At 46.1% G+C, this 24777-nt stretch overlaps 1 protein-coding gene across 2 annotated transcripts in view; it reads left to right on the forward strand.

The window, feature by feature from the left end:
- LOC138295322 (uncharacterized) overlaps positions 1-24777 on the forward strand; it is a 190151-nt gene that overhangs the window by 73967 nt on the left and 91407 nt on the right. For both annotated transcript variants that reach the window (XM_069233543.1, XM_069233542.1), the window contains one exon: positions 24078-24218. In XM_069233543.1, coding sequence (XP_069089644.1) covers positions 24078-24218 — 141 coding nt within the window. The remainder of the gene's footprint in view (positions 1-24077; positions 24219-24777) is intronic.

The following is a 24777-nucleotide window of genomic DNA, read 5'->3' on the forward strand; positions in this document are numbered from 1 at the left end:
TCACAATTTAAAAATGCATCTTTTAGTAAAGTTGATTTTAAGATTGTGCGTTTGAAAATGCCACTTTTAGAAAGTGAGCATTTTCTTGCTTATACCATTTCTGTGACTCTGCCTGTTTGTGGATTCCCTGTCTGGGTCAGTTTGACAGTTGGGCTGGTTGCACCTCACACTAGACAGTGACACAAAGGGAGCTGGGGTGTAGCCCGCATATCCTGATGAGCCATCTGTGCTAGGAGGGAGGGGAGGAGTGGTCACTGGCACCTGAAAGCGCTGTGCCTGCCCTCACACAATGCAGTCTCCAACCCCCAGGGAGTGTCTGGGGTCTGGCCTGGGCAAGGCCTACTTCAAAGGAGAAACTGGGTATAAGAAGGGCACTCAAAACCACAGACTTGAGAACACTTCTGGAAACAAGAAGGAACCTCTGCCTGGAGAAGAGCTGAGGAGAAGTGCTGCCCTGCCTGTGACTGTGCTTTGTGGAGCTTTCCTGCAGTTCTGCTTCTGCCAGAGTAAGAGGGAAAAGACTGGACTTCCATCTTGTGAAGAACTCTCCAAGGGCTTGATTTAGAGCTTGCCTCCTGTTGTTTGAAGTCTCAGAGACAACAAAGACTTCTCTCTGCCAGCACCTGGAGTCTCTGGAGAGACTCCTACTCTGACAAGTGGTGCCCTATCCAGGCCCTGGGCCCTTGAAAGCAAAGCTGGTGGAAATCCAATGAAATCGACTTCGGACGACTTCGGACGACTTCGGACTGACGCCGCTGCTGAATCCGGTGACGCCGCCTGCACCCGACGCCGTGACCTTCACTGGAACGCGACGCTCTTCGCAGGCCCGACGCCGCGGCAGCCCCGCTGAAGTCCGCGACTCCATTGAAGTCGCCGCACCACGTCGTGACCGACGCCGCTCGAAGTGCGCAGATTCAACGTTTCACACAGACGCCGCGATCCCCGACTTGTTTTCACTCTTCACCAAAGGTACTGTACTTGGGGGTCTACGCGACTCCGTGTCCGGCGCCGCTTGTGTGGGCTTGTTGGGAACGACTCCGTCACGACGCCGTGTTAACACCTCATCGAAGCATTTTTGTTTCTAAGCGCTATTTTTTAGTTTAATCTTTAAAAATTCATAACTTGACTTGTGTATGTTGGATGTTTGTCGTTTTGGTCTTGTTTTGTTTAGATAAATATTTCCTATTTTTCTAAACTGGTGTTGTGTCATTTTGTAGTGTTTTCATTAAGTTACTGTGTGTGTTGGTACAAATACTTTACACCTAGCACTCTGAAGTTAAGCCTATTTCTCTGCCAAGCTACCAAGGGGGTAAGCAGGGGTTAGCTGAGGGTGATTCTCTTTTACACTGACTGGAATGAGGGTCCTTGCTTGAACAGGGGGTAACCTGACTGTCAACCAAAGACCCCATTTCTAACACTGGGTTTCTTCAATTTTGGCAGAACCTACATTCCAGAATATGCACAGTGCAAGAAACCTCTTTATGATCTAATACGTTGAGATTTCTCAAGCAAACATTGGACACTAGAACACACATGCATTCTCAGAGCATTACAACTAGACATGCTTGAAGCAAAACACTTACACACATGGACAACAAAACAAACTTGGTAATCAGGGTAATTCTTGGCACCATCGTGTTCAACTATATCATGGTGAAGAGTGAAATCAACTATATCACGTTTAATGAGGGTGACAAGATACCCATAGCATACAAATCACATTTGTACTCCAATGCAGAACAATGCCTAGCACCAACAGAAAAATGCTGACTGCTGTTCAGAGGGCTGTCGTGAAAGAGAGGCCACTTGCCCAGGGGAAATTCATTATGGTTGTTACCTCTATATCAGACTTAGAGGATGTCACAAAAGCAAGCATTCCAAATGTAAAAGCATTACATTTGCCTTAGATTTAATGGGTTACCTATCTGACTACCACTGATGTTGATTATGTATTTGACCAAAAACTTCAGACCCAAGAGTTCTTACATTATGAACTAGAGTACCTCATGTCCACTAAAATCTTGTCTCTTGATCAACACGAGGGGGTCATTTTGACCTCGGCGGTCTTTTTTCAAGACAGCCGAGGGACCGCTGTGCGGAAGACAGCCAGTGGAGGCGGTTTGCCTTTCGGCCCTATTATGACCGTTGGCAGCTCTCCGTCCTTTTGCGGATGGAGAGCCGCCAACAGCCATACTAGCGGGCGGTGGGGAAGTGGAGGTTGCTCCACCGCCACGGCAACAGAACCCGCCCGGCGAATCACGTCCTGTGATTCGGCGTGGCGGTGTTCTGTTGGCGGTGTGGTGTCGGTGGAGCAACCCCCATGGCTCCCTCCCAGAGGATCGTCGGACCAGGTAAGTCGATCGTCTGTGAGGGGAGGGGGGTGGGGGGTGTTGTGTGTTGTGTGCGTGCGTGGGGGTGTGCATGTGTGTATGTAGAGGGGGTGTGTGAGTGCGTGTATGCTTGCAGGGGTGTTGTGTGTATGGGAATGATTGCATGTATGTCTGTAGGTATGTCTGTATGGATGTGTGCGTATATGTTTGAATGTGGATGTGCGTGTCTGACTGTGTGTGTGGATGTTTGCATGTATGTTGGTGTGTGTGCGTGTACGTGTGTTGGTGGTGCCTATGTGCGTGTTGTGTCATGTGTGTATGAGGGATGTTATGTTGGGGGTCGGGGTGGGGAGGGGAGTCCTGCCACCTTTAGGGGGTGGCAGGGGTGGTGGGGGGTAGGGGAGGGAGTTGGGGTGGGGGGTGGGGGTGACCCCTATTAGTGCCAGGGAAGGAATTCCCTGGCACTGATAGTGCTTACCGCCATGGATTACATGGCGGTTTCAAACCGCATGAAATCCATGGCGGTGAGCCGGGTCAAAATACCTGCGGCGGCATAGTGACGGCCGCCGGGCTGGAGACCCTGATCTCCAGCCCGGCGGGCGGAACGGAGAACCGGCGGATGACCATGGCGGTAACCGCCATGGTCATAATACAAAAAAAAAGACCGCCAGCCTGTTGGCGGTCTTACCGCCGCTTCTCTGCCTTCCGCCAGGGTCATAATGATGGTTTAGCTCAACCAGTTGTAGTAACCAAACACCAGTACACCACGGCATGCGCAGCCATTAGTGGAGTAATGCGGGATGGTAAATTCCACCCTCTACATACCTACACGCAGACCCTGGGGGACTGCACTGCACAACTCGCAGAGCTTAAGGCTCTAATTCTGGTAATGGAACACACAGATCCTGAACTTTCAGCTTTAATTGTGTGATTCATACTACTGTGTCCAGTCCTTTGATAAATATGTACACTACTGGCACCTTAATGGGTTGAGAAACTTCAAGGGAAACACTATTAAACACAGGTTCCTGTGGAGGAAGGTAGCTGATCTAAAAGAGAAGCTGCCATGGGACCATTTAGTCCATACATTGGGTGACCAACGTGTAGGAATACATGTTGTAGGAAACACCTTGGCAGATGAAGCTGCGACATCTGCAGTTGCTACGGCTTCTGTTGCTGCAATTACTCAGTCTCAGACAAGAATAGATGATGAAACACTGGCTGCTGTAAAGCTTCAGCTGATGACAAGCCTTTACCAAAAGACTACGCAGCAAAATATTCCTATCACTTAAGTGCCCAAAATATTGCTTTGCAACAATTCCAGGGGTGGGCGATGGTGTGATCCCCAAACAAGATGAGAGATTAGATCTCATTAAAGCAGGTGTGGTGGCTACCATCTCACTGTTACAAAGATGCTACTGGTGGCCTGGCCTAAACAAATAGACTGAGCGGTATGTCCCTAGCTGTGACATTTGGCAACAAATAAAAGGGTCCACTATGAAGCGCCTACCGCAGACTCTCCTCTTGGTTTCAAACAAATCATTACAATGGGTGGACCAAACTGATGGTGCATACAAATGCATTAAAGTTGCTGTAGACTCATGCTCCAGATTTCTGTGGGTAACCCTGCAACGGGCACCTGGAGCACAAATAGTTTTTAAAGATTTGCAAGTATTCATCAGGGCATACAGTTGCAGCATTCCAAATGGACCAGAGCCATGCTTTCGTCTCCAGTGCATAGAGGGGAAACATGGTAACAATGGGTATTAGGGTGAATTACTCGTCACCATGCCATTCAGGGGGAAACTCAGTTACAGAGAGGAAGAACTGAGACTTAAAGCAATCCTTAATAGCGAGAGTATTATGTTCTGGCTGTTGCTGGCTTCATAACGTATATCGGTTCCAGACACCACTAAACATTCAGCCCAAAAGGTCTTTGGGGTACATAGCCCATACAAGGTCTTATTTGGGATTCCAATGTATGTCCCAGAGCTTGATGGCCCCGGCACTGTTGTGAGAGAAACACCTTTAGACACAAATGAGCATGTCACTGTCTTACAGGAAAATACAACAATTCTGTGATGAAAACTCATCCACATATGCCGCCACCTTGAGATGGAGGGATTTGCCACTATCTACAGATTGGATCCTTAATCTTGGGGATCTGGTTTTTGAAAAGATTGCTGTGAAGAAAAAGTTTGGCCCATCCTACAGAGCACCAGAACTCTCATTCTGCCACCGCTGCCTAGTTCTAAAGAAAAACACTTTTTTTCAAATGACAACGTCAGATTGCACCATGTGGCTGATACTGCACAGTTGACCAAGAAAATTCCTAGGTAGTTCCCTTGTCTCTCTCACTACCCCACAGGATATACCTCATTAAGCATTAAACAATGCTGGAATGCTCAACAATGCTACAGTTGTCTCCCCGAGCTTTGGGAGGGCGTAGAACAAACTTTTGTTGATTCCTGTCTCCACTTCACTGACAAGAATCATTCAAGACGTTGATATTTACTATTCCAATGCATCACAAATGGATGAAATTATATATTATAAACCACCAATGGGTACATCGAGCAGTTCTGCATCAGCGCCAGTTTGTGCACAGACTGCTTCTGGTTACTTTGCTAACATAGAAAACATTTCTTCAAACTCTTCAGCACCTACTACTGCAACTGTGTCAAAAGCACATAAGCTTTTCACCTAGATCATAAATAAATAGTTGACTTATCCTTGGTACTATCTGTGGCTAGTATTGACATTGCTTGCGTTTTTGCTTTGCATTGCTTTTGTCATCATTTACTTACTGCTGGCACATGGTCATTATCTTCCTGAACGCTCTGCCGTTGACCTGGTGGATGAGGTTTTAAAGCCTTACCTATCCTCACATAAGGTCCAAAGAGACTTGTCCCTTGTGAACATTTCTACTGTTCTGAATCCTGATGGTATTATTTGGGATAAAGTACTGTATGATATCTTTGGTCCTACTGAAATGATTCAAATTCCATATGTGTTCAAAGTTTCTATGAATAATATTATTACATCGGGGTTGTTTCTTATGACTGGGATTTTTAAACTCAGCTGGTTCTATGCTTCCTGAGCTTGACTATCACACTGTGTTTAATATGCAAACTATGGGGAAATGTTCTGTTATCATCATTATGGACATTACTTCCTGCCCAGAGCTTGAACTGCCAGAACAGTTTATAATTATACACAATGGGAACATTGTCCAACTCCGCCAGTGCGGAGTTTGGAAACGTACACAGATAAGTTTGCATATTTTACTGGGCATGACGCTAAGAATGTTGAGTATTATTTTAAATTGCTTCCTTCGAAGGTGAGAAAAATATTGCTAAGCAACACAAAATTGATTTATTCAGATTCCTTTGTTTCCGAGTTGGCAGTGGAGGGCTATGAGTTTTAGAAAAAATCTATTGATTTGAAAAGCAGGTGGGGAACACGAGTTTGGCGCATACATGGAAGGGAAGGTTTACACCATCCAGCAAACAACTTTCCTTGGATTAGCAAAAATAAAAGAACTAAACGCGCCCAGTATTTCCACATTTGTGACATTTGACAACTGGCAAAACATTTTAAATATCACCAAAGAACAGCTCAATGATTGGTGCAGAACGGTACAATTAATTCAACACTTCCAGGTCACAACAGGTAGTTATTGTGACCAGTGAACACAAATGGTTGTCACGCACATTTTGTAATTTCAACATGGGGTTTTGAATTGAGCAGACTTGACCCTTGTTAAATTACTTCACAACACTCTGGTATTGTCACAACATACAGGATGGGTAAAATATGCCAACAATGGTTACTATCATCCACACTACCAACTGTAAAAGAACAACCTTGACTTACAAGATTTCTTGGTAGGTCCTAGAAAGCCGCACTCAATAAGTTTTTTATGTGCCGCATATAATGAGATATGGAAGCTTTCCCAAATAAAAGCTGTGGCGCGGTTAAGGCGGGCAGAAAAGGAAAATATGTAGAAAGGCTCTAGCTGTTGTCAATTTTTTTTTTACATTTCTTTATTGCTTTCATACTTTTAAAGATGGCATAGTACAGTATAAGGGCATGTGTGGTCCTCGTGTTGCATGCAACTTCAATTCACAACAATAAACATACGAGAAGGGAAAGGCGCAGGCAAAACATGTCCATGTACTTACAATGCAGAATTAGCATAGCTAATTTACGGATTATAGGTGCTCGGCAAGTTGTCCCCACACATGCAGTCTATGTAGTTTTCATCCGACACATCTGCCTTCAAATTGCAGGGGGAGTCTATCTGTTCTGCATATATCCACAGATATGCGGTGTGCTAGATTATATGTACGCCATCGCAATCATGCATCACTCTAAGCAGGGGGATTGGAACTGAGCAGTGCAGCCAACAATGGATTTCTGAGGTCTGTTAACATTAGTTCCCACTGTGATGCAAGAGGATATTTGTGTAGCCTCAACACCTCCTGGTGCCGTAGAACTTTGCACTCTGCTTTTGCCCAGAGAGTTAGCAATCGCACCCATGCTTCGTGCATTGGCAGTTTGGGAGACCGCCGTTTACGGGTGATAAGGCGATTGGCCACTAAGAATCCTAGATCTCGAAAATGGGATGTTCCTCTCAGTTTTGTGCCCTTATGGAAGAATCCCAAATTACAGATATCCCATGTCTGTGTCAGTGCGTTAGGCTCACAAGAATCGAAGACCAGTAGTGGTTCAGAGTGGGGCAAGACCATACTATTTGCAGGAAGTCCTCCCCCTGATTTTGACAGAGCAGGCAAGCAGCATCTTTACGGTTAAAGTATCTGTTAATTTTCTCGGTGTGAGAAAGGCTCTTTGAACTTCATACTATTGTATGAGGTGAAATTGTATGTTGCGCGGGACATACACGGGGATATGGCTCTTGCTGTTGTCAATAATGGTATTAACACATTTTCTAACCACATTTACACACACAATAACATAATTTCATCTGCATTTTACATCATTCAAAATAACATGTCACTTTTACATCATGGACGGAGTGAGCTTAGGTCCATTATGCAGTTGGATTGGACTTTACAAGTCCTCAAAAGTCTTTAGCATGCCCTGGCAGCATGTTAGCTCCAATAGGTTATTTGCCACATTTAATCCAACACGGCAGCAACAGATTATGGCTAAGAAGGAAGCAATTTACATCATGCTTAACACTGAAAAGTTAGAAAAACTGCTGTTTACTGTTGCGGAAAATCCATTATCAGTATGGTTAATATATGGAGTGATTGATCTGCCCATTTCAACTTTCCAATTCACTTTGGGGGTTATTCTAACTTTGGAGGAGTGTTAATCCGTCCCAAAAGTGACGGTAAAGTGACGGATATACCACCAGCCGTATTACGAGTTCCATAGGATATAATGGACTCGTAATACGGCTGGTGGTAAATCCGTCACTTTTCCGTCACTTTTGGGATGGATTAACACCTCCTCCAAAGTTAGAATAACCCCCTTTGTGTTTAAAACATTTCCTGTAGGCAGATTTGAGCAGTTAGGAGACAAGTACATCCACGAGGTGTGAGTGTTACCTTTTGTTTACAAATGTCTGAACTGTGAGAAAGAGGTCTCTCTTAGTGGAACAGGTGTTCTTGCAACAGGTGTTTTGTAAACAGGTGTTCTTGCACAGCGCCTGCAATGGGGCTGTGGCAAACTAAGCTTGCTATCTGATGGGAACTCCTGTTTCTTTGATTTGCAAAGAGTTTCAGATGCTTTTGAATGGAAGTTATTTGATGCTGAGTGATGAAGGCTGATGTGGTATGAAGCCTGGGACTGCCTATGTGATTTTGGTTTCTCAAATTGTAACTTGCTGCAAAAATGTATTATTCCCTGCATGCATAAGATAAAAGTAGCAGAATTGTGACTTACATCACTACTTCAAATGTAAATTTTGACAAGCTCATCAAACTGAAGGTACTATTGTTTTAAAAACATGTGGCTTTGACATCAGTGTTTAGAGGCCTATGACCTTCAAGTGGCGAAGTCATATGCAGAGATACAGTCCCTATTACATAACAACTTCCAAACATTTTGGAGAATTTTTACTGCATCTAATACTGATGCGATTGTGCACTTTTTAAGGCTGTTGATTCTGGATTTGTTGCACTTTCTAGATTGTGTTTGGAGTTACACCATCAGACATCCTCTTTCTTTTTGCAAGTGTCTTTGGTTAATTCCCAATAACCTTGCCAATTATTGGCAGTATTCTGCTGTTGCTATTTTGCTTTGCAATGGCTTCCACATCTTACCAAAGTGAAGTGATGAAGCTCCAACCAGCCGCACTGTGTCGTCAACGCATGATGCAGTATTTTGGGGCATCACTGCTGGAGCAACTTGAACTGATCTGGTCACTGGCATTCAGACTGCTTCCAACTGGTGGCAGACACATTTCCAGTGCTTGTGATGCCTTTTGGGATGTGCACTGGAGGTGTGCCTTGCTGTGTAGCTTCTGCCTTCTGTATACACAGATCTGTTAAGGTTCTAGATGAGGGCTCATTCATGGATTTGCCCATTGAGAATGCAGTTGTTACGAGAGTCATCCTATGAGCTGCCACTTAGGGATGTCATGTCTCCTTGTTCTACTACACCTGGTACTGCACAGAATGTTGTTTCCTCTGCTGGCCCTGTGGCTGAGACACTTGCACATGTGTGCTTTATGGATCTTAACTCTAACGCTCTGGTCAACTTATCACCTGCAGAAGTGGGATTCTTCTTGGCTTCCATCTCCATTGATGATTTCGGAGATTTCCTGCAGGGCCATGATTAGTGTCATTTTTATAACTTCCAAATTGTCCTTTTAATTTGGCCTGCCATTCAGCATACTGTGCTTGTCAATATCAACATTGTTATCTCATCTATGTACATTGTAGTGTGCTTTTAGTATGATAGTTTTAAGTGTAGTTTATTTTAGAGCTGAAATTCTGCACTCTTGTCTTGACAATGGGGAAGGTATGATGGGTTAATTTTAGCACCTTGCTTAGGTACATTTATTTTACCTTAGGCCTGTGCCCTTTTACCTAGTTATAGGCTTTTATTTTCATGTATTCATTTTAATTCATTTTAGTAGAACGTGCTCTTAGCGGGTTGTTTTTATTTGTTTAATCACTTGCTATTCTGCAAATGTGTTGTTATTAGTTGTGTCAACAATTTCTTCCTGCTGTGCTCCTTCCCTAGGTTGTACCACATAACTTTATCTAATATTGCCACCACAAGAGTGTGTAGTGAGCATCTGACACTCATGCAAATTATCACTTCAGGCCTGTTCTCAGAATACACCATGTTTTATTATAAAACCACCACACAAGCCAAAGAAGGTTAGAGGGGTCCTTTCAGCCAGAGGAGACATTCTATGTTGTGTGCCACTACATTGCAGATTTGCTTACCACAGCCCTGTCTCTAAAGTCACTCAAGGAGATGATAGGCAGACCTTTTTTTTTCAGGTATGAGGGCCGGAGTTCCTCCCATTGACTAGTATGGGCAAAGAAGGACTTTCAGTGCTATGCTCTTATATAGACGCAAAAAAGCTTCTAATAGAGCCGAGGCCAATGGCGTTGCACAGAGGCCCTTGTAATGCACTCTGACTTCTATAGCAGAAAGTGTGTATTTGAGGATGCTGGACATGGGGACCCGCCATGGAAAGGCTGGCGGAAACAGGAGTTGTGATCAGCATGGTGGCACTGAGTTCAGTGACTCCATGGCTGACCACGAGTTTGACCACCATCAGCCCATCATGAACTATGGCCTCATTACGAGTTTGGTGGTCAGCGTACTGCCGTGGTGAAGTTGGCGACCGCACCGCCCGTTGGGGAAGACTGCCATATTACAAGTCATGGAAAGGTACCTGCAGAACACAGCCAAGTCACCGTTCGGTCCGCCACAGCGGAAGTGCTGGCGCGCCAGGCAACAGCCATCTCCAGCCTGCTGGGACAGGCAGCAACCCATGACCATATTACGAAAAAGAGGATATGGCAAATGGTAATCCATGGGAGGTAATATTTTAATATTTGTCTAACATATCTATTTATATAGATGATTAATGGCAGTGTCATATGGGAGTGCTTGATGTGCAAAGTGAACTCAAAGTGCTCATGAAATTGAATTGAACGGTTCAGAGTGATGTCGTAGGACTCTTACAGTTGGGGTGAGACTGCATGTTCTTGGACGGCAGCACCACCAAGTGTAGTTGCATGAGTACTTCCCTTACCGGTTGGTAACTGTCGGCCTAACCAGTTCATCTAGCTAGCAGTATTTCACCCAAATCTAGAAAGTAAAGGTGATTTGTGGCAGCCCAGAATACACAACACCCTGACTTCTCAGGTAAGTTGTTGTTCGCAGACCTCACTCCTTTCTCTCATTTGCACAAGTCTCACACAAGAAAAGATAAACAAGGAGATGTAGGACAGTTCTCAATGCATTTATTAAAATGACCACAATCTACGATAAAAAACATGGACTGCAATTATTAGGAGGTTAATACACATCACTGTGCAGATTGTATCCAACAGTGAGAAACAAATAAAAAGTCTCAGAATATTGTAATAACATAAAGTATCATCTTTCTTGGAGTGTTACCCCACATTCTGCGTGATTGTCAGTATGTTTTGACTGTGTCACTGGGATCCTACTAGTCAGGTTAGGGTCTCTCCTCTGTGTGTTTCCTTGGATTCGGATTGCAAGACTCCAGCAGGACTGCTCTGCATCCTCTGCTTCAGCTTCTATCCTCGAATCAACCGCAGAACTGCTCCAGGAACTTTATAACTTGCAACAAAGTATCCAAGGTGACTACTGCAACTCTGTAAGTCCAGCTCATGACTGCAACTGCAACAGTTTTCAGGTTGTTCATCTTTAGAAGGCTCCCTGACTTCAGCCTGCACTCGAAGAATTGAAGGAATCTCCTGTGGAGTCACAAGTCACTTCCTTCCTTCAGCAGGCACCTTTTTGCAGTGACAACCGGTATTCTGGACCCCATCTCCTCTCAACGAGCATGGTCCCTGAAACACAGGTTGTAGACTGAAGTGACCTTGACGGTCCAAAGATCCAGCTGTCCAAATTTGGTGGTGGTAAGAGCTTACCTCCCCTTGTCAGACAGTACCCCTGTGACCAGTATGTTTTACAGCTCCTAAGGCTTTTGTGCGCTTCTCCAAGAAATCCTTTGTGCAAAGCATAGCCCAGGTCCCCAGCACTCTATCCTTTGACACTCAGCTCCCTGAGTTGTTCTCCGATGGGGTGGGATCTTTTTGTATAGTGCTGTGATGACCGCCTTTTGCAACTCCTTTTGTCCCCGTGTTCTGGGACTCCCATGGGTGCTGCCTGGTCTTCTGAGCACTCTCTGAAGTGCTGAGAGCCCCCTCTCTCTCCTCATCCTTAGTTGAGACCCCCAGGGCCCTCCTGGGCCTGGGCAGCACCTTTTCATGCCAAATGCGTTTCTTGCATGAGCCAAGGCTTGTTGGCGGAATTCAATGTCAAAACTCAGCCTGCATTCATCTACTGGATGTGGAACATCTCCTGCACCAAGCAGAACCCCTCAGCTGTTTTCTTTGGTGCATTTCTGACTTTTTCTTTTAACTGGAGGTTTCACTTTTGCGCCTTCATACGTGTTAGCAGGGGCTCCTGTTCTTCCTGGACTCTTTGGCGACTCTTGGACTTGGTCTCCTGTCTCCACAGGTCTTCAGGTTCAGGAATCCATTGTCGGTGTTTTGCAGTCTTGCTTGGTTTTTGCATTATTCGTTATCACGACTTCTAGTGTGTTTTTAGGAAAACTGCTCTACTTTACTCCTGTATTCCTGGGCTCTGGGGTTGGCTAATTTACTTACCTTTGGTGTTTTCTTACACTCCCAGCACCCCTCTTCACACTACACTTGCCTAGGTGGGAAACTGACATTCGCATTCCACTATTTTAGTATATGGTGTGTGTTCCCCTTAGGCTCATTGCAAACTATTGCGATTTTCACAATTTTCACTATTTTATGACTGTTTACTTACCTGATTTTGGTTACTAGTGTATATGTTGTGCATAATACTTACCTCCTGAGGGAGTATAGCCTCTAAGATATATTTGGCATCGTGTCATTGAATTAAAGTACCTTTATTTTTGGTAACACTGAGTATTGTCTTCCGTGTGTGTACTGTGTGACTACAGTGGTATTACGAGAGTTTTGCATGTCTCCTAGTTCAGCCTTGGCTTCTCTGCCTACAGCTACCTCTAGACAGCTTGGCTTCTAGACACTGACTACACGTCCCTAATAAGGGATAACTGGACCTAGTATAAGGTGTAAGTACCTTAGGTACCCACTACAAACCAGGCCAGCCTCCTGCACCCAGCAGGACCTTCCTATCTAGTCCTAGAATCATAGTAACCACCCCAGAAGTCTCAGCCTCTGCTGGGTAACTCAGCTCTGCCTCTTCTAACCCCATCCTAAGCTGAAACAGGCAGGAAACCATAGCTCACATATCTGAAGGCAACCTCAGTGAACTCAAGGATCTCTGGTATGGCTTCTACTGAAAGTGGCCTTATTAATAGATACCTGCCCTAGTAGGATCAGGTAGAAGCCTCATTAATGCACCAAATGACAGCGCAAAGGAGTGTGTCTTTCGGTATCTCACAATCCTTCCAGACAACGAAAATCTACAGTTTTGAGAGTATCACCCTGAATCTCAAGTATGACAACAGTCTCTAATTATAGATCATCCTACCTCCATACACCTTTCCAACAACACATTTAGCCATAGCCAGCATCACAACAGACAAGGATGAGTGTTGCAAGGCCTCACAAGAGGGCTAAACAGAACGAACAAGGCTCGCCGTGGTTACTGTTCTTAGCCCTTTCTACATTCCCCTGGGAGCGAATTGTTTGAGAGATTGTACTCAAACACTCTGAAATGTGTGTATTTACATAGGAAAGTGTTCTTTTTTGATGGCCAATTCCACACTTTTTTCTCTTGATGCTGTTGGTTATGACTCTGAAAGTGCATTGGAGTCTGCTAACCCGGCCCCTGTGCCATTGCTGTCTCCGTAAAATGGTATTTTGAATTAGTATCTCCAATTGGCAAGTACGTAGTAACATGGTACCAGTGGTACCCAGAGCATGGGTTTTAAAGGGGTCAGCAGGGCAGTAAAGCACTTTTTGTGCCACCCTGAGTGACCCAAGTAAACTACTGACAGCAGGCCTGCCATTGCAGACTGCAGGGGCGGTGCAAACTGTTCGAGCTTGACTGTTCCCACACCATGGGGCATATTTATACTCCGTTTGCGCCGAATTTGCGTCGTTTTTTTCGACGCAAATTCGACGCAAAACTAACTCCATATTTATACTTTGGCGTTAGACGCGTCTAGCGCCAAAGTTCATGGATTTTGCGTTATTTTTTGTCGTGAACACCTTCCTTGCGTTAATGAGATGCAAGGTAGGCGTTCCCGTCTAAAAAAATTACTCCGAGGCATATGCGTCGGATTTATACTCCCGGGCAAAAATGACGCCCGGGAGTGGGCGGGTCAAAAAAACCTGCATTTGCGCCTCTTTTTAACGCCTGGGTCAGGGCAGTCGTTAAGGGACCTGTGGGCTCAGAATGAGCCCAGAGGTGCCCTCCCCTGCCCCCAGGGACACCCCCTGCCACCCTTGCCCACCCCAGGAGGACACCCAAGGAAGGAGGGACCCATCCCAGGGAAGAAAAGGTAAGTTGGGGTAAGTATTATTATTTTTTTTTTTTGATGGCATAGGGGGGCCTGATTTGTGCCCCCCTACATGCCACTATGCCCAATGACCATGCCCAGGGGACATAAGTCCCCTGGGCATGGCCATTGGGCAAGGGGGCATGACTCCTGTCTTTGCTAAGACAGGAGTCATGTTAATGGCGCCTAGGCGCCAAAAAAAAATGGCGCAAATCGGGTTGAGGCGATTTTTTTTGCCTCAGCCTGACTTGCCCCATTTTTGGACGCCCAAACGCCATTTTTCCCTACGCCGGCGCTGCCTGGTGTACGTCGTTTTTTTTTACGCACGCCAGGCAGCGCCGGTCGGCTAACGCCGGCTAATGCCATTCAATAAATACGGCGCCCGCATGGCGCTTCAGAATGGCGTTAGCCGGCGCGAATATTTTTGACGCAAAACTGCGTTAGCGCAGTTTTGCGTCAAAAAGTATAAATACGGGCCCATGTGTTTCACAGCCAAAACACTATCTTTAATATATGTTTCTCACCACTAAAGAGAGTGTACTGAGCCCAGAAGGCAGGGTGGCTTATAATAAAGCTGTGTAGGGGCATGTATATTTGTTTCTATAGTGGCCTTTTCCATAAAAGTCTACTATAAGTGGCCCAACGTTTCATAGAATAACATGAGCTGGCAGGTGGGCAAACCCAAGGTCATGTTTGGGTCAAACAACATGCCGTGTCACCCCCTGACACGAATCTTGTGTCAAAGGGACATGGCATAGACCCATATAGTTACCCCAGTTTTCCTGTGCTCCAGCTGCCAGCTCACAGCTGCTGCATCCACGACAATATTCTGAACACCTGGGAAAATGGGTGAATGCTTCCAGGAGTCAGGACAATAGCCTGGATAGGAAGGGGAACATACCTCCCTCGCTCCCTTCCAGGAAGTCTAGTAAAGTGGCACATCAAGGCGGTGAGCTTAAAAGGGTACACCACCTTTGATAAGCAAGCAGGCTGCCTCCCAGTGGAGGACAATGCCCCTCCCCCGTTCACAGACACGGTTGCACTCAGGCAGCCAGGATAATTTGTCAGTCAGAAGTCAGAAGTCAAAATCCCTCATAAGGAAGGCCACACCTCTAGAATGGGCAGGCTGGCCTGCACCCTCGAGGAAGACTTCTGTCATCTTGAAAATAGGCATATTAGAGGGTTTTGGTTAGGGAGGTGATACCGGTAGTGGTCACCCCAGAGGCAGATTAGCTGCTGGGGCTAGCAGCCCATTGGCTGCTTGAACCTACACCCCTAAGTCACCTAAATCTAGGAGTTCAGGGGCACCCCAAGACCCACATCAATGACTACAGAAACCTGCACTAACAAAAGGCATGATACCTTGAACCTGTTGCAACCTTCCTAGAGCTTCTTGACTGCGGCATGTCCTGGACCAAAGACTGATTCCCCCAGCAAAAAGGAACACTTTGTGAAACAAAGGTAAGACAAGACTCTCTTGGACTAGCCTACCACAGGTAAAAAGCACCTGCCTGAAATTGCTGGACATCAGCCCTCTGAGGGATCGCCCAACAGTAGATAGTCCAGGGCTTTGTGGGAACTGTAGTCTAGCACTTCACCAAGATTCAGTCGGCCACTATTTTCCCCAGGACCTCTGGAAGCGGAGATAGCTTCTCCTCTATCTTACAACTGCCAAGGGATGTTTTTGCCCAGTCCAATCATTACCACCTTTACTCAATGCTGCAACCATAGGGCACACTGCAACACCTTCATCTGACATCACCAGTGGCTCTGTTGTTGAGTTTTTGCATCTGTTTATTCACCTGTACCATTACAATGGTAAAACCAGCATCCGCAAATCCCGTTCAACACCGCAGAATGCCAAGCACACCTCCTGACATGAGACACCCTAGCTAAGTAGAGTTCTTCTGCCTGGTAAACCCTGGTCCAGGGGCCCACACAAGCTTAACCTCCTGTGGGTTCCCCCAAACTAGACCTGCAGGTGACCGAATGACACAAGTACCATTTTTAGCACCCTAGCCTCCCATTTTTTAGCACTGAGGACAGCCAAGACACCTCTGCACACAAGCATCACAACACAGTTAAAATTGCTCTGACTATTGCAGCTTGGTCCTTGGACCCACACTACCTCAACAACACGCGGGTTCCTCTGAACTCACCCTGCAAGTGACCAAGAATCACTAGTGATTTTCACCATTGACCACAATGGTATATGTTTGACCACTTGTACTGTATTGAATTGCCCCAAACTTCTCAGAGAAATTGTTTAAACTGGTAAACAGTCTTAAGTAGCCAGCCAAGACTCAAACTATGCCCACTCCCTCAGTTGAGCCATGTAATATGTTAGCTAAGTTCTTTATAGGAAAGGTGAATAACATCTTGCTTGCCATTCTTAAAACACTATTTCATATTATATTAACACAATTGGTGCAACAGTAAACTCTACATTAACAGCCTTCCCCAAACTGCACACTGAGTCAAATAAGGAGATCCTCAATGCAATCAAACCAGACTCACTTCTAGGTCCATCACCACCAAATGTTCTAAGAAAAGGAGCACTCCCTTAGTCGAATGGACAGACCCCCTCAACTATTCAATAGAGAGTGGCACAGCCCCTTGGGCATGTAAACATGTGGTAGTAAAACCCCTTCTGAAAAAGCCCATCACTGATCATCTACTGGTGGAAAATTACCACCCCATGTCACTTCACCCTGTCTTGAGTAATATTCTTAAAAAACTAGTGGCAACTAAAGAGCTAAGGGTGATTTTGGATGAAGGTGACTTAGCAGCAATGATCTTGCTAAATCTGAGTGCCGCATTTGACCCGGTATCACACCCAGTCCTAATGCATCGGCTAAAGGGGGAAGGAATAAATGGAATTGCCCTTAAATGCTTAACCAACTTGCCGGAGCTGAAAAGCTTTCAAGTCCAGGAGGATTCTTCTCAACCTACAATCTCTGCATTAAACTGCAGAGTACATCAGGGATCCTGCTTGAGTCTCACTCTTTTTAATCTCTTGGTATGTCCACTGGCAGAAATAGTACAGGCCAAAAGGTTTGCTCTTGTCTCGTATGCAGACAACACTTAACTTGTTGACTCACTCTTGACAGACACCAAGTACACCTCCCATCAGTTAAAGGCATGCCTTAAGCATGTTGCAAACTGGATGTCAAACAGTTGTCTAAAACTGAATGGAGATAAAACAGAGGCTCTGGTTGTAGGGAACAATCCCTCCCTCTGGAAAGAAGTCAGCTGGCTGGTTGAATTAGGACCTTTCCCGACACCAGCTCCATCAGTCAAGAGTTTAAGGTTTTAGATAGATGAGAGGCTATCCATGGAAGTCCAGGCCTAGAAGTTGTTGACAAGCTGATTTGGTCTTCTTCACACCCTAAGAAAACGTCTGAGTTGGCTCCCAGTCCATCTACATAAAGTAGATATACAGGGTTTCATCAGCTCCCTCCTGAACTGCAGGAACTCCCTTTACCTAGGCAGTTCCAGATATGTCACCAACTGACTGCAGGTAATTCAGAACACAGCAGCAGGTACCCTCTTGAAAATCACTAAAGGTCCCTCAGCAGCTCCCTCATTGGCAACACTTCAATGGCTGCCAATCCAGAAGAGAACACAGTTTAAATCCCTCTGATTGGTTCACCAAGCTGTATAAAGAAAAGGACCCCAACTTATACAACGTCTGATAACTCCCTACGTCCTTGAATGAACTTTACGATCCGAGAGTCAGAACATTCTTCTCATCTCAAGTATCAAGAAAGGAAGAGGTGGTTTATTTTTTAGCCCCCCCATGCTTTGGAACATTCTCCAGGTTCACATTAGACAGGAGAGATCAGAAACCTACTTCAGGAAGCTACAGAAAAGCCATCTTTTTTAATAACTGGCAGTCACCCATGAACTGAGAGCAGAGGTTATTATCAGAGCTGGGAGGCCTGTTGGGTACCCATACGCTATATAAATTCCTTTGAATAGAATAGAATAGAAATTTGAATATCTATATGTGGGAAAACTGGGCTGATTGCAGAAGCCCCTAACCTTTTGCCCCCATGTTTCACTTATGCTGGTGTTTTTCTGACTCTGGTGATGCCATGGGCACTGCTAACCAGTCCCAGGGCCTATTCTCTGATTCAAATGTATATGCAAATTAAGGTAGTTATAATTGGGTATACTAACCTGCCTATAAGTCCCTAGTATATGGTAGGGCATGTAGGTTTAGGGGCCCAAGCATAGGTAGCACACCCATAGGTGCACTGTTGGGTGCCCAGGGTCACACCTCACGCACCGACCACACACACCATCGACTCGATCAGCAACGACCCACCCCCCTAACCTACTACTCACCTGGGCCCCTACTAACGATGAAGAAACTGAAAAAACAATTAATTGCATCCACTCAGGCTCCCCCTTGGACCCCTGCCCCCACCGCATTTACAACAAAGCCAGCCCAACCATCACTCCCAAGCTTCGCAACATGATCAACAGCTCTTTCAATGCCGCCACCTTCCCAGACCCCTGGAAGCACGCTGAAATCACTGCTCTTCTGAAAAAGCCCAAAGCAGACCCTGATGACCTTACCAACTACCGCCCAATTTCACTCCTCCCCTTACCCGCCAAGGTCACTGAGAAACTAGTGAACACCCGCCTGTCTCACTTCCTAGAGGAAAGCAACACACTCAACGCCTCCCAGTCTGGGTTCCGCAAGAACCACAGCATGGAAACTGCCCTCATCGCATGCACTGACGACATCAGAACCAGAGTCGACAAAGGCGAGACCGTCGCACTCATCCTCCTGGACCTCTCTGCTGCCTTCGACACTGTCTGCCATCAAACACTCCGCACATGCCTCCACAACGCAGGTATTCGACACAAGGCCCTAGGCTGGCTGACCTCCTTCCTCACCTAAAGAACCCAGAAAGTCTCCCTCCCTTCCACTCCACAGCCACCAAGATCATCTGTGGAGTCCCCCAAGGGTCCCCCCTCACCCCCAACCTTTTCAACATTTACATGACCCCGCTCGCCAATATCCTCCGACCACACGGAATCACCATCATATCCTATGCAGACGACATCCAGCTCATCATCTCCCTCACCCTACCACCGCCAAAGCCAACCTCCACGCTGGACTCCTTGACACCGCAACATGGATGACAGCTAACCACTTCAAGCTCAACTCCAAGTCATAATTTTCAGCGCCAACAACACCAAATGGGACGACTCCTGGTGACCCACCTCCCTAGGCCCCCCACCAACACCCTCAAACCACGCACGTAACCTCAGCATCATCCTGGACCCCTCCCTCTCCATGACCCAGCAAGTGAACGCCATCACTTCCTCCTGCTTCAACAGACTCCGCATACTGCCAAAAACCTTCAAACGGATACCCATAGAGACCAGAAAGACCTTCACCCACGCACTCATCAGCAGCAGCCTAGACTACGGTAACGTCCTCTACGCCGGCACCACACTCAAACTCAAACGCAAACTCCAGAGGATCCAGAACGCAGCCGCCCAGCTCATCCTGGACCTCCCACGCCATGAACACATCTCCCCACACCTCAGGTCCTTTCACTGGCTTCCGATTGACAAGAGGATCACCTTCAAAATCCTCATCCACGCACACAAATCCCTCCAAAATGCAGGACCAACCTACCTCAACGAAATAGTGAACTTCCACACTCCCACTCGCCACCTCCGCTCTGCCGACCTTTTTCTCGCCACAGTCCCCCACATCCAGTGCGCCACCACCGGAGGCAGATCCTTCTCCTACCTCTCCCACAAGGCCTGGAACTCCCTCCCCACCAACCTCCGCAAGACTCAGGCCCGTATTTATACTTTTTGACGCTAAACTGTGCTAACGCAGTTTAGCGTCAAAAAGTTTTGCGCCGGCTAACCCCATTCTGAAGTGCCATGTGGGCGCCGTATTTATTGAATGGCGTTAGCCGGCGCTAGCAGACCGGCGCTGCCTGGTGTGCGTGGAAAAAAACCACGTACACCAGGCAGCGCCGGCGTTGGGGAAAATGGCGTTAGGGCGTCTTAAAATGGGGTAAGTCAGGTTGAGGCAAAAAAATCGCCTCAACCCGATTTGCGCCATTTTTAACGACGCCCAGACGCCATTTACATGACTCCTGTCTTAGTCAAGACAGGAGTCATGCCCCCTTGCCCAATGGCCATGCCCAGGGGACTTATGTCCCCTGGGCATGGTCATTGGGCATTGTGGCATGTAGGGGGGCACAAATAAGGCCCCACTATGCCAAAAAAAAAAAAAAAAATTATACTTACCTGAACTTACCTGAATGTCCCTGGGATGGGTCCCTCCATCCTTGGGTGTCCTCCTGGGGTGGGCAAGGGTGGCAGGGGGTGTCCCTGGGGGCATGGGAGGGCAGCTGTGGGCTCATTTTGAGCCCACAGGTCCCTTAACGCCTGCCCTGACCCAGGCGTTAAAAAGAGGCGCAAATGTGGGGTTTTTTGCCCCGCCCACTCCCGGGCGTGATTTTTGCCCGGGAGTATAAATACGACGCATTTGCGTCGCAGTCATTTTTCTAGACGGGAACGCCTACCTTGCATCTCATTAACGCAAGGAAGGCGTTCACGCAAAAAAATGACGCTCATTCCTCATACTTTGGCGCTAGACGCGTCTAGCGCCAAAGTATAAATATGGCGTTAGTTTTGCACCGAATTTGCGTCGAAAAAAACGACGCAAATTCAGCGCAAACGGAGTATAAATATGCCCCTCAGAACCTCATGCTATTCAGAAAGAACCTCAAGACGTGACTGTTAGAACAGTAATCCACCTCCCCACCCACCACCAGCGCCTTTAGACCCTCACGGGTGAGTAGCGCGCTCTATACATTTTTTTGATTGATTGATTGATTGATTTCAAAGGCAGGCTTGCCCTGCTGGCTGCTTGTAGGTGAAAGTTAACCCCAAATTCGACATTGAAATTAAAAACACTTCCAAAGTTCTTAGCTACCTTATTTTTACATTACACACCTAAGGTATGCCCTAAGTGTCCCCAGGGTTGGGTGCAGTGTAACTAAAAGCAAGGACTTTCTAAAAGATGTTTTATAAGCCCTGGTGAGGGAAAAATAGCTAAATTCATGTTTCCCCATTTCAGTGAAAGGGCTCCATAGACTAACATGGAGAGACCTTATTTTAAAATAAGAAAGTATTTTTTTCCATAGGAATGAGCTAAATATTGCAGGTTTAGTGTCAAATTAAAAGTTATAATAAATCAAACAACTTGTCACTACTGAATCAAATATAATTCAACCTAGAAAGAGTTTTAGAACTCTTCTAAAAGTTACCAGTTTCAGCTCTGCAGTGCCCTTCTCTGATTGGGCAGCCTCTGGCACCTGAGCCGGGCTGCCTTGATGAGGTGTGAAGTGGCATGGTCTGACACAAAGGAAGCATCAGGTGGGAGGAGATTTGCCTCAGTAGATGATGGAACAGGAGGGGGGAGAGGAGCCAACCTGTCTTCAAAGGAGGGAAGGACATTTGGTAAATCAACTGTACCTCCCCCATTTCCTGCAAACTCAGACAGCCAGGTGCCACCTGATTAGATTAGGGAAGGACTCTGCTAAGGGAGACATAGCCACACCAGTGGGTGGAGTCAGCCATACCTAACCTCTGAAGTTGAGTTTTTGCCATGTTGGATTTAGAGAGAATGTTTTCTCCCTGGGATTGATTTTTGCCACTCAAGAGGGTGGTGGCCTACATGTGATTGGTCACGACCCCCTCTTGCTTTCCACTCTAGTAGCAACAATAAATTGGCAGAGCTGTACCACACCTGAGATCCCTACAAGGAACACAACAAGAAGAAGGACTGCCCTGCCCTGCTGGACCCCTGACCTGCACCTGGACACTGCACTCTGAAGTACTGCACCGGCTGCACACTTGGGCTTCACCACTAAAATGAAGTTTTCTGTCTTCTACTGCTTCAAGAAGGGACTCCTAGAGATTTACTACAGGTAGAAAGTAGTTGACCAGAGTGCCCTGCACCAAGCATGGAGAAACTGACCCGCTGAGCAGTGGTCATTTTTAGATTTGAGCCAGGTTCATTTTGGGAGTTGAAGTCCTAACCTTCAGGGAGCAACTCAGAGCTTCTGGAACCTTGTGGGGAGTTTTGGACTCTTAAAGGACCTTCAAAGACCTTCTGGAAGAAGATCCAAACGTTTGGAGAAGTTTGGAGCAACTTTGGAAAAAAGCTCCATAAGTGGATCGACCCGACAGCAAAGTCAGCTTATGTGGACCGCGATCCGGCCTGACTAGTAGGTTCATTCTGCTGCAAAGCTCTGGAGCCCCAAACTTCCAGGATTTCACTGGGGGCTTGTGAAAAGGCAATCTGACAATGTTGACTAAAAATTGGCTTGCTGTGGAGGGTCATCAGACATTGGAGGGAAAACGCTGCCAAAAAGCTTCAAAGTCCAAACATAAAAAGTTGACTGAGGCTTTCCACGCAGCGTATCCAAAGAGGGCTCCAGGGAGGTCGACTTCAATTTCAAGTTGGTCCCGAACGTGATTTCTGTCACAGAAAATCATCTAAGTCCGAATGTAGAATCCATCACCGAGTTCTCCTGCGACCCGTATCCAAAGTGGGCTCCAGGGAGGCTGGATCCGACTTGCGACTTCGTCCCGGTGAAGAAAATAGGAAAAGATTAAAGTCCTTACTGGAAGGTGGTGGCAGCATTGTCGCTGGCTGATAAGCGTGATGGCAAGCCTGTAGGGGGCACCAGCAGCCTCATAATGTGCACTGTCTGCAAAGCTGGGTGCTGTGCAGGGGGACCCCTGCACTGCCCATGACATGGGCATGGGGGGCCCCCTGCACCTGTTCTCTGCCAGCCTTTTCATGGCGGTGAAACCAGGTCATAATCAGCAGGGTGGCACTGCGTACAAGGCCGCCATGGCTGTTTGCAACCTACACCCGCCGTCACCCAGTCGGTATCACCAATCCTGACATAGATGCTGGTACCCTGACTGTCTGACCTCCAGGGTCATTATGTGGCAGTCGAACCACCACAGCAGCGGCGGTCCTGACCGCCACTGCGAGTCTGGCAGTCTAGTGACCGCCAGACTTGTAATGAGGCCCTATGTCCGAAGGTACCACTTTGACCGAGCCCTCCCGCTCATTGTTTCCAAGCAGGGCTACTTTGCGGTCGGCCTCAAATTTTGACTTTGCACCAGTAGAGTGCGGCCAGATGTCCAGATTGGCGCCTTTGGTTTCTATGCAGTAATAAATCAGTTATTCTTTAAGAAAATCATATCTCTATTTCCCTTTATTGGATTTTTGTTGTTTTAGTGTCATTTAAAAGATAAAAATATAATATATTTTTTTATAAACTGGTGTTGGATTTTTATTGTGTTTTGGTGTTTTACTTATTTGCTGTATTGTTATTATTAAATACTTTACACACATGTCTCCTAAGTTAAGCCTACTGCTCATTGCCAAGCTACGAAGGGTTGCGCTGGGATTAATTTATTGAGACTCAGACTGGACCGAGTGGGGGTTTGTGGCCTATTGCTAAGTGTAAGTACTTACCTGCCTTTACCAATAATCCACTTTCACTTTTCAACAACATAACTCTGGTTATAAGTATCTGATTTACTTTTTTTTGGTGTCTAAATTAAGATAAAACTCTGCTTTATTTTTATAAATTGGTGTTGGATTTCTTTTGATTCGTGTCAATCACTTATCGTCCATGTTGGTACTCTGAATTGTTTCACACATGTTTCTCTAGAAAAGCCTGCCTGCTCTTTGTCACCCTGCCAGTACTGAGCTAAGGATTTATTATTGTGAATCCAAAGGACCATCTTTGGGGTTTTGTGACAGTGGTACAGAGAGAAGCCTAACCAGTAACACTACATAATACTCCACTTTCCTACTCTTTAAATGTCACCCAGATCTATTTTTTATGTCTATCTACCAGGGTATACCTTTAAACCAATACTGTTTCATTCCTACACTAGTACAGTATGGCAATGTATACAAACCAAGTATACTGTTATTTGCGATTGTTTTTCGTTTGTTACAGCAACAACCTTTGGATGTCCCAAAAAGGACGCACTTTGTAAACGACCTCGGATGACCACGTGTGAGGACGACACGGACTGTCATGGGTACGAGCGCTGCTGCGAATCACACTGCGTGTTACCCTGCAAGGATCCTGTGATAGGTAGGAGCTGTGTTCATTGCAATGAAGCCCTAGCTCAAACTGTATGAAAATGTAATAAAACACTCCTACGTAAATAGTTAACTGTAGATTGTGAAAACCATTCTACTTAAAGGACACAATTTAATAGCTGATCCAATCCGTGTAACTCTAAGTGAAATTGTGTTGTTTGTTTGGAGTCTGATAATATATTCAAATTGAAACAGCTTAACTGTATCTCTAAATTTTAAAAGCAAGGTGTTAAAAGTTGAACCATATTTATATAAGGAGGGGAACATTATTCCCTGTTCCACCCATCTTTGGTGCATGCATTTTCAGAGATCCAGGAGCAGTAACAGTTTGAGACCATTTATTTCAATCTCGTGTCCTCCTGTGGATTTTTGGTGTGGTGCTATACATTAGCTGTGGACAAAAGCCATACTGACGTAAATACACACACAGCTTTTGCTTTCTTCTGGTTTTGTTTGGTAGCTTCTTTACTCACCATGGCTTGTAGATGGACTCCATTGCAGATTTGCTAACATTTTGTGTCATGGATGCACCACTTTTTGAGTGACTTTGA

The sequence above is a fragment of the Pleurodeles waltl genome, chromosome 5 (assembly GCF_031143425.1).
Source record: "Pleurodeles waltl isolate 20211129_DDA chromosome 5, aPleWal1.hap1.20221129, whole genome shotgun sequence".
NCBI classification, from domain to species: domain Eukaryota; kingdom Metazoa; phylum Chordata; class Amphibia; order Caudata; family Salamandridae; genus Pleurodeles; species Pleurodeles waltl.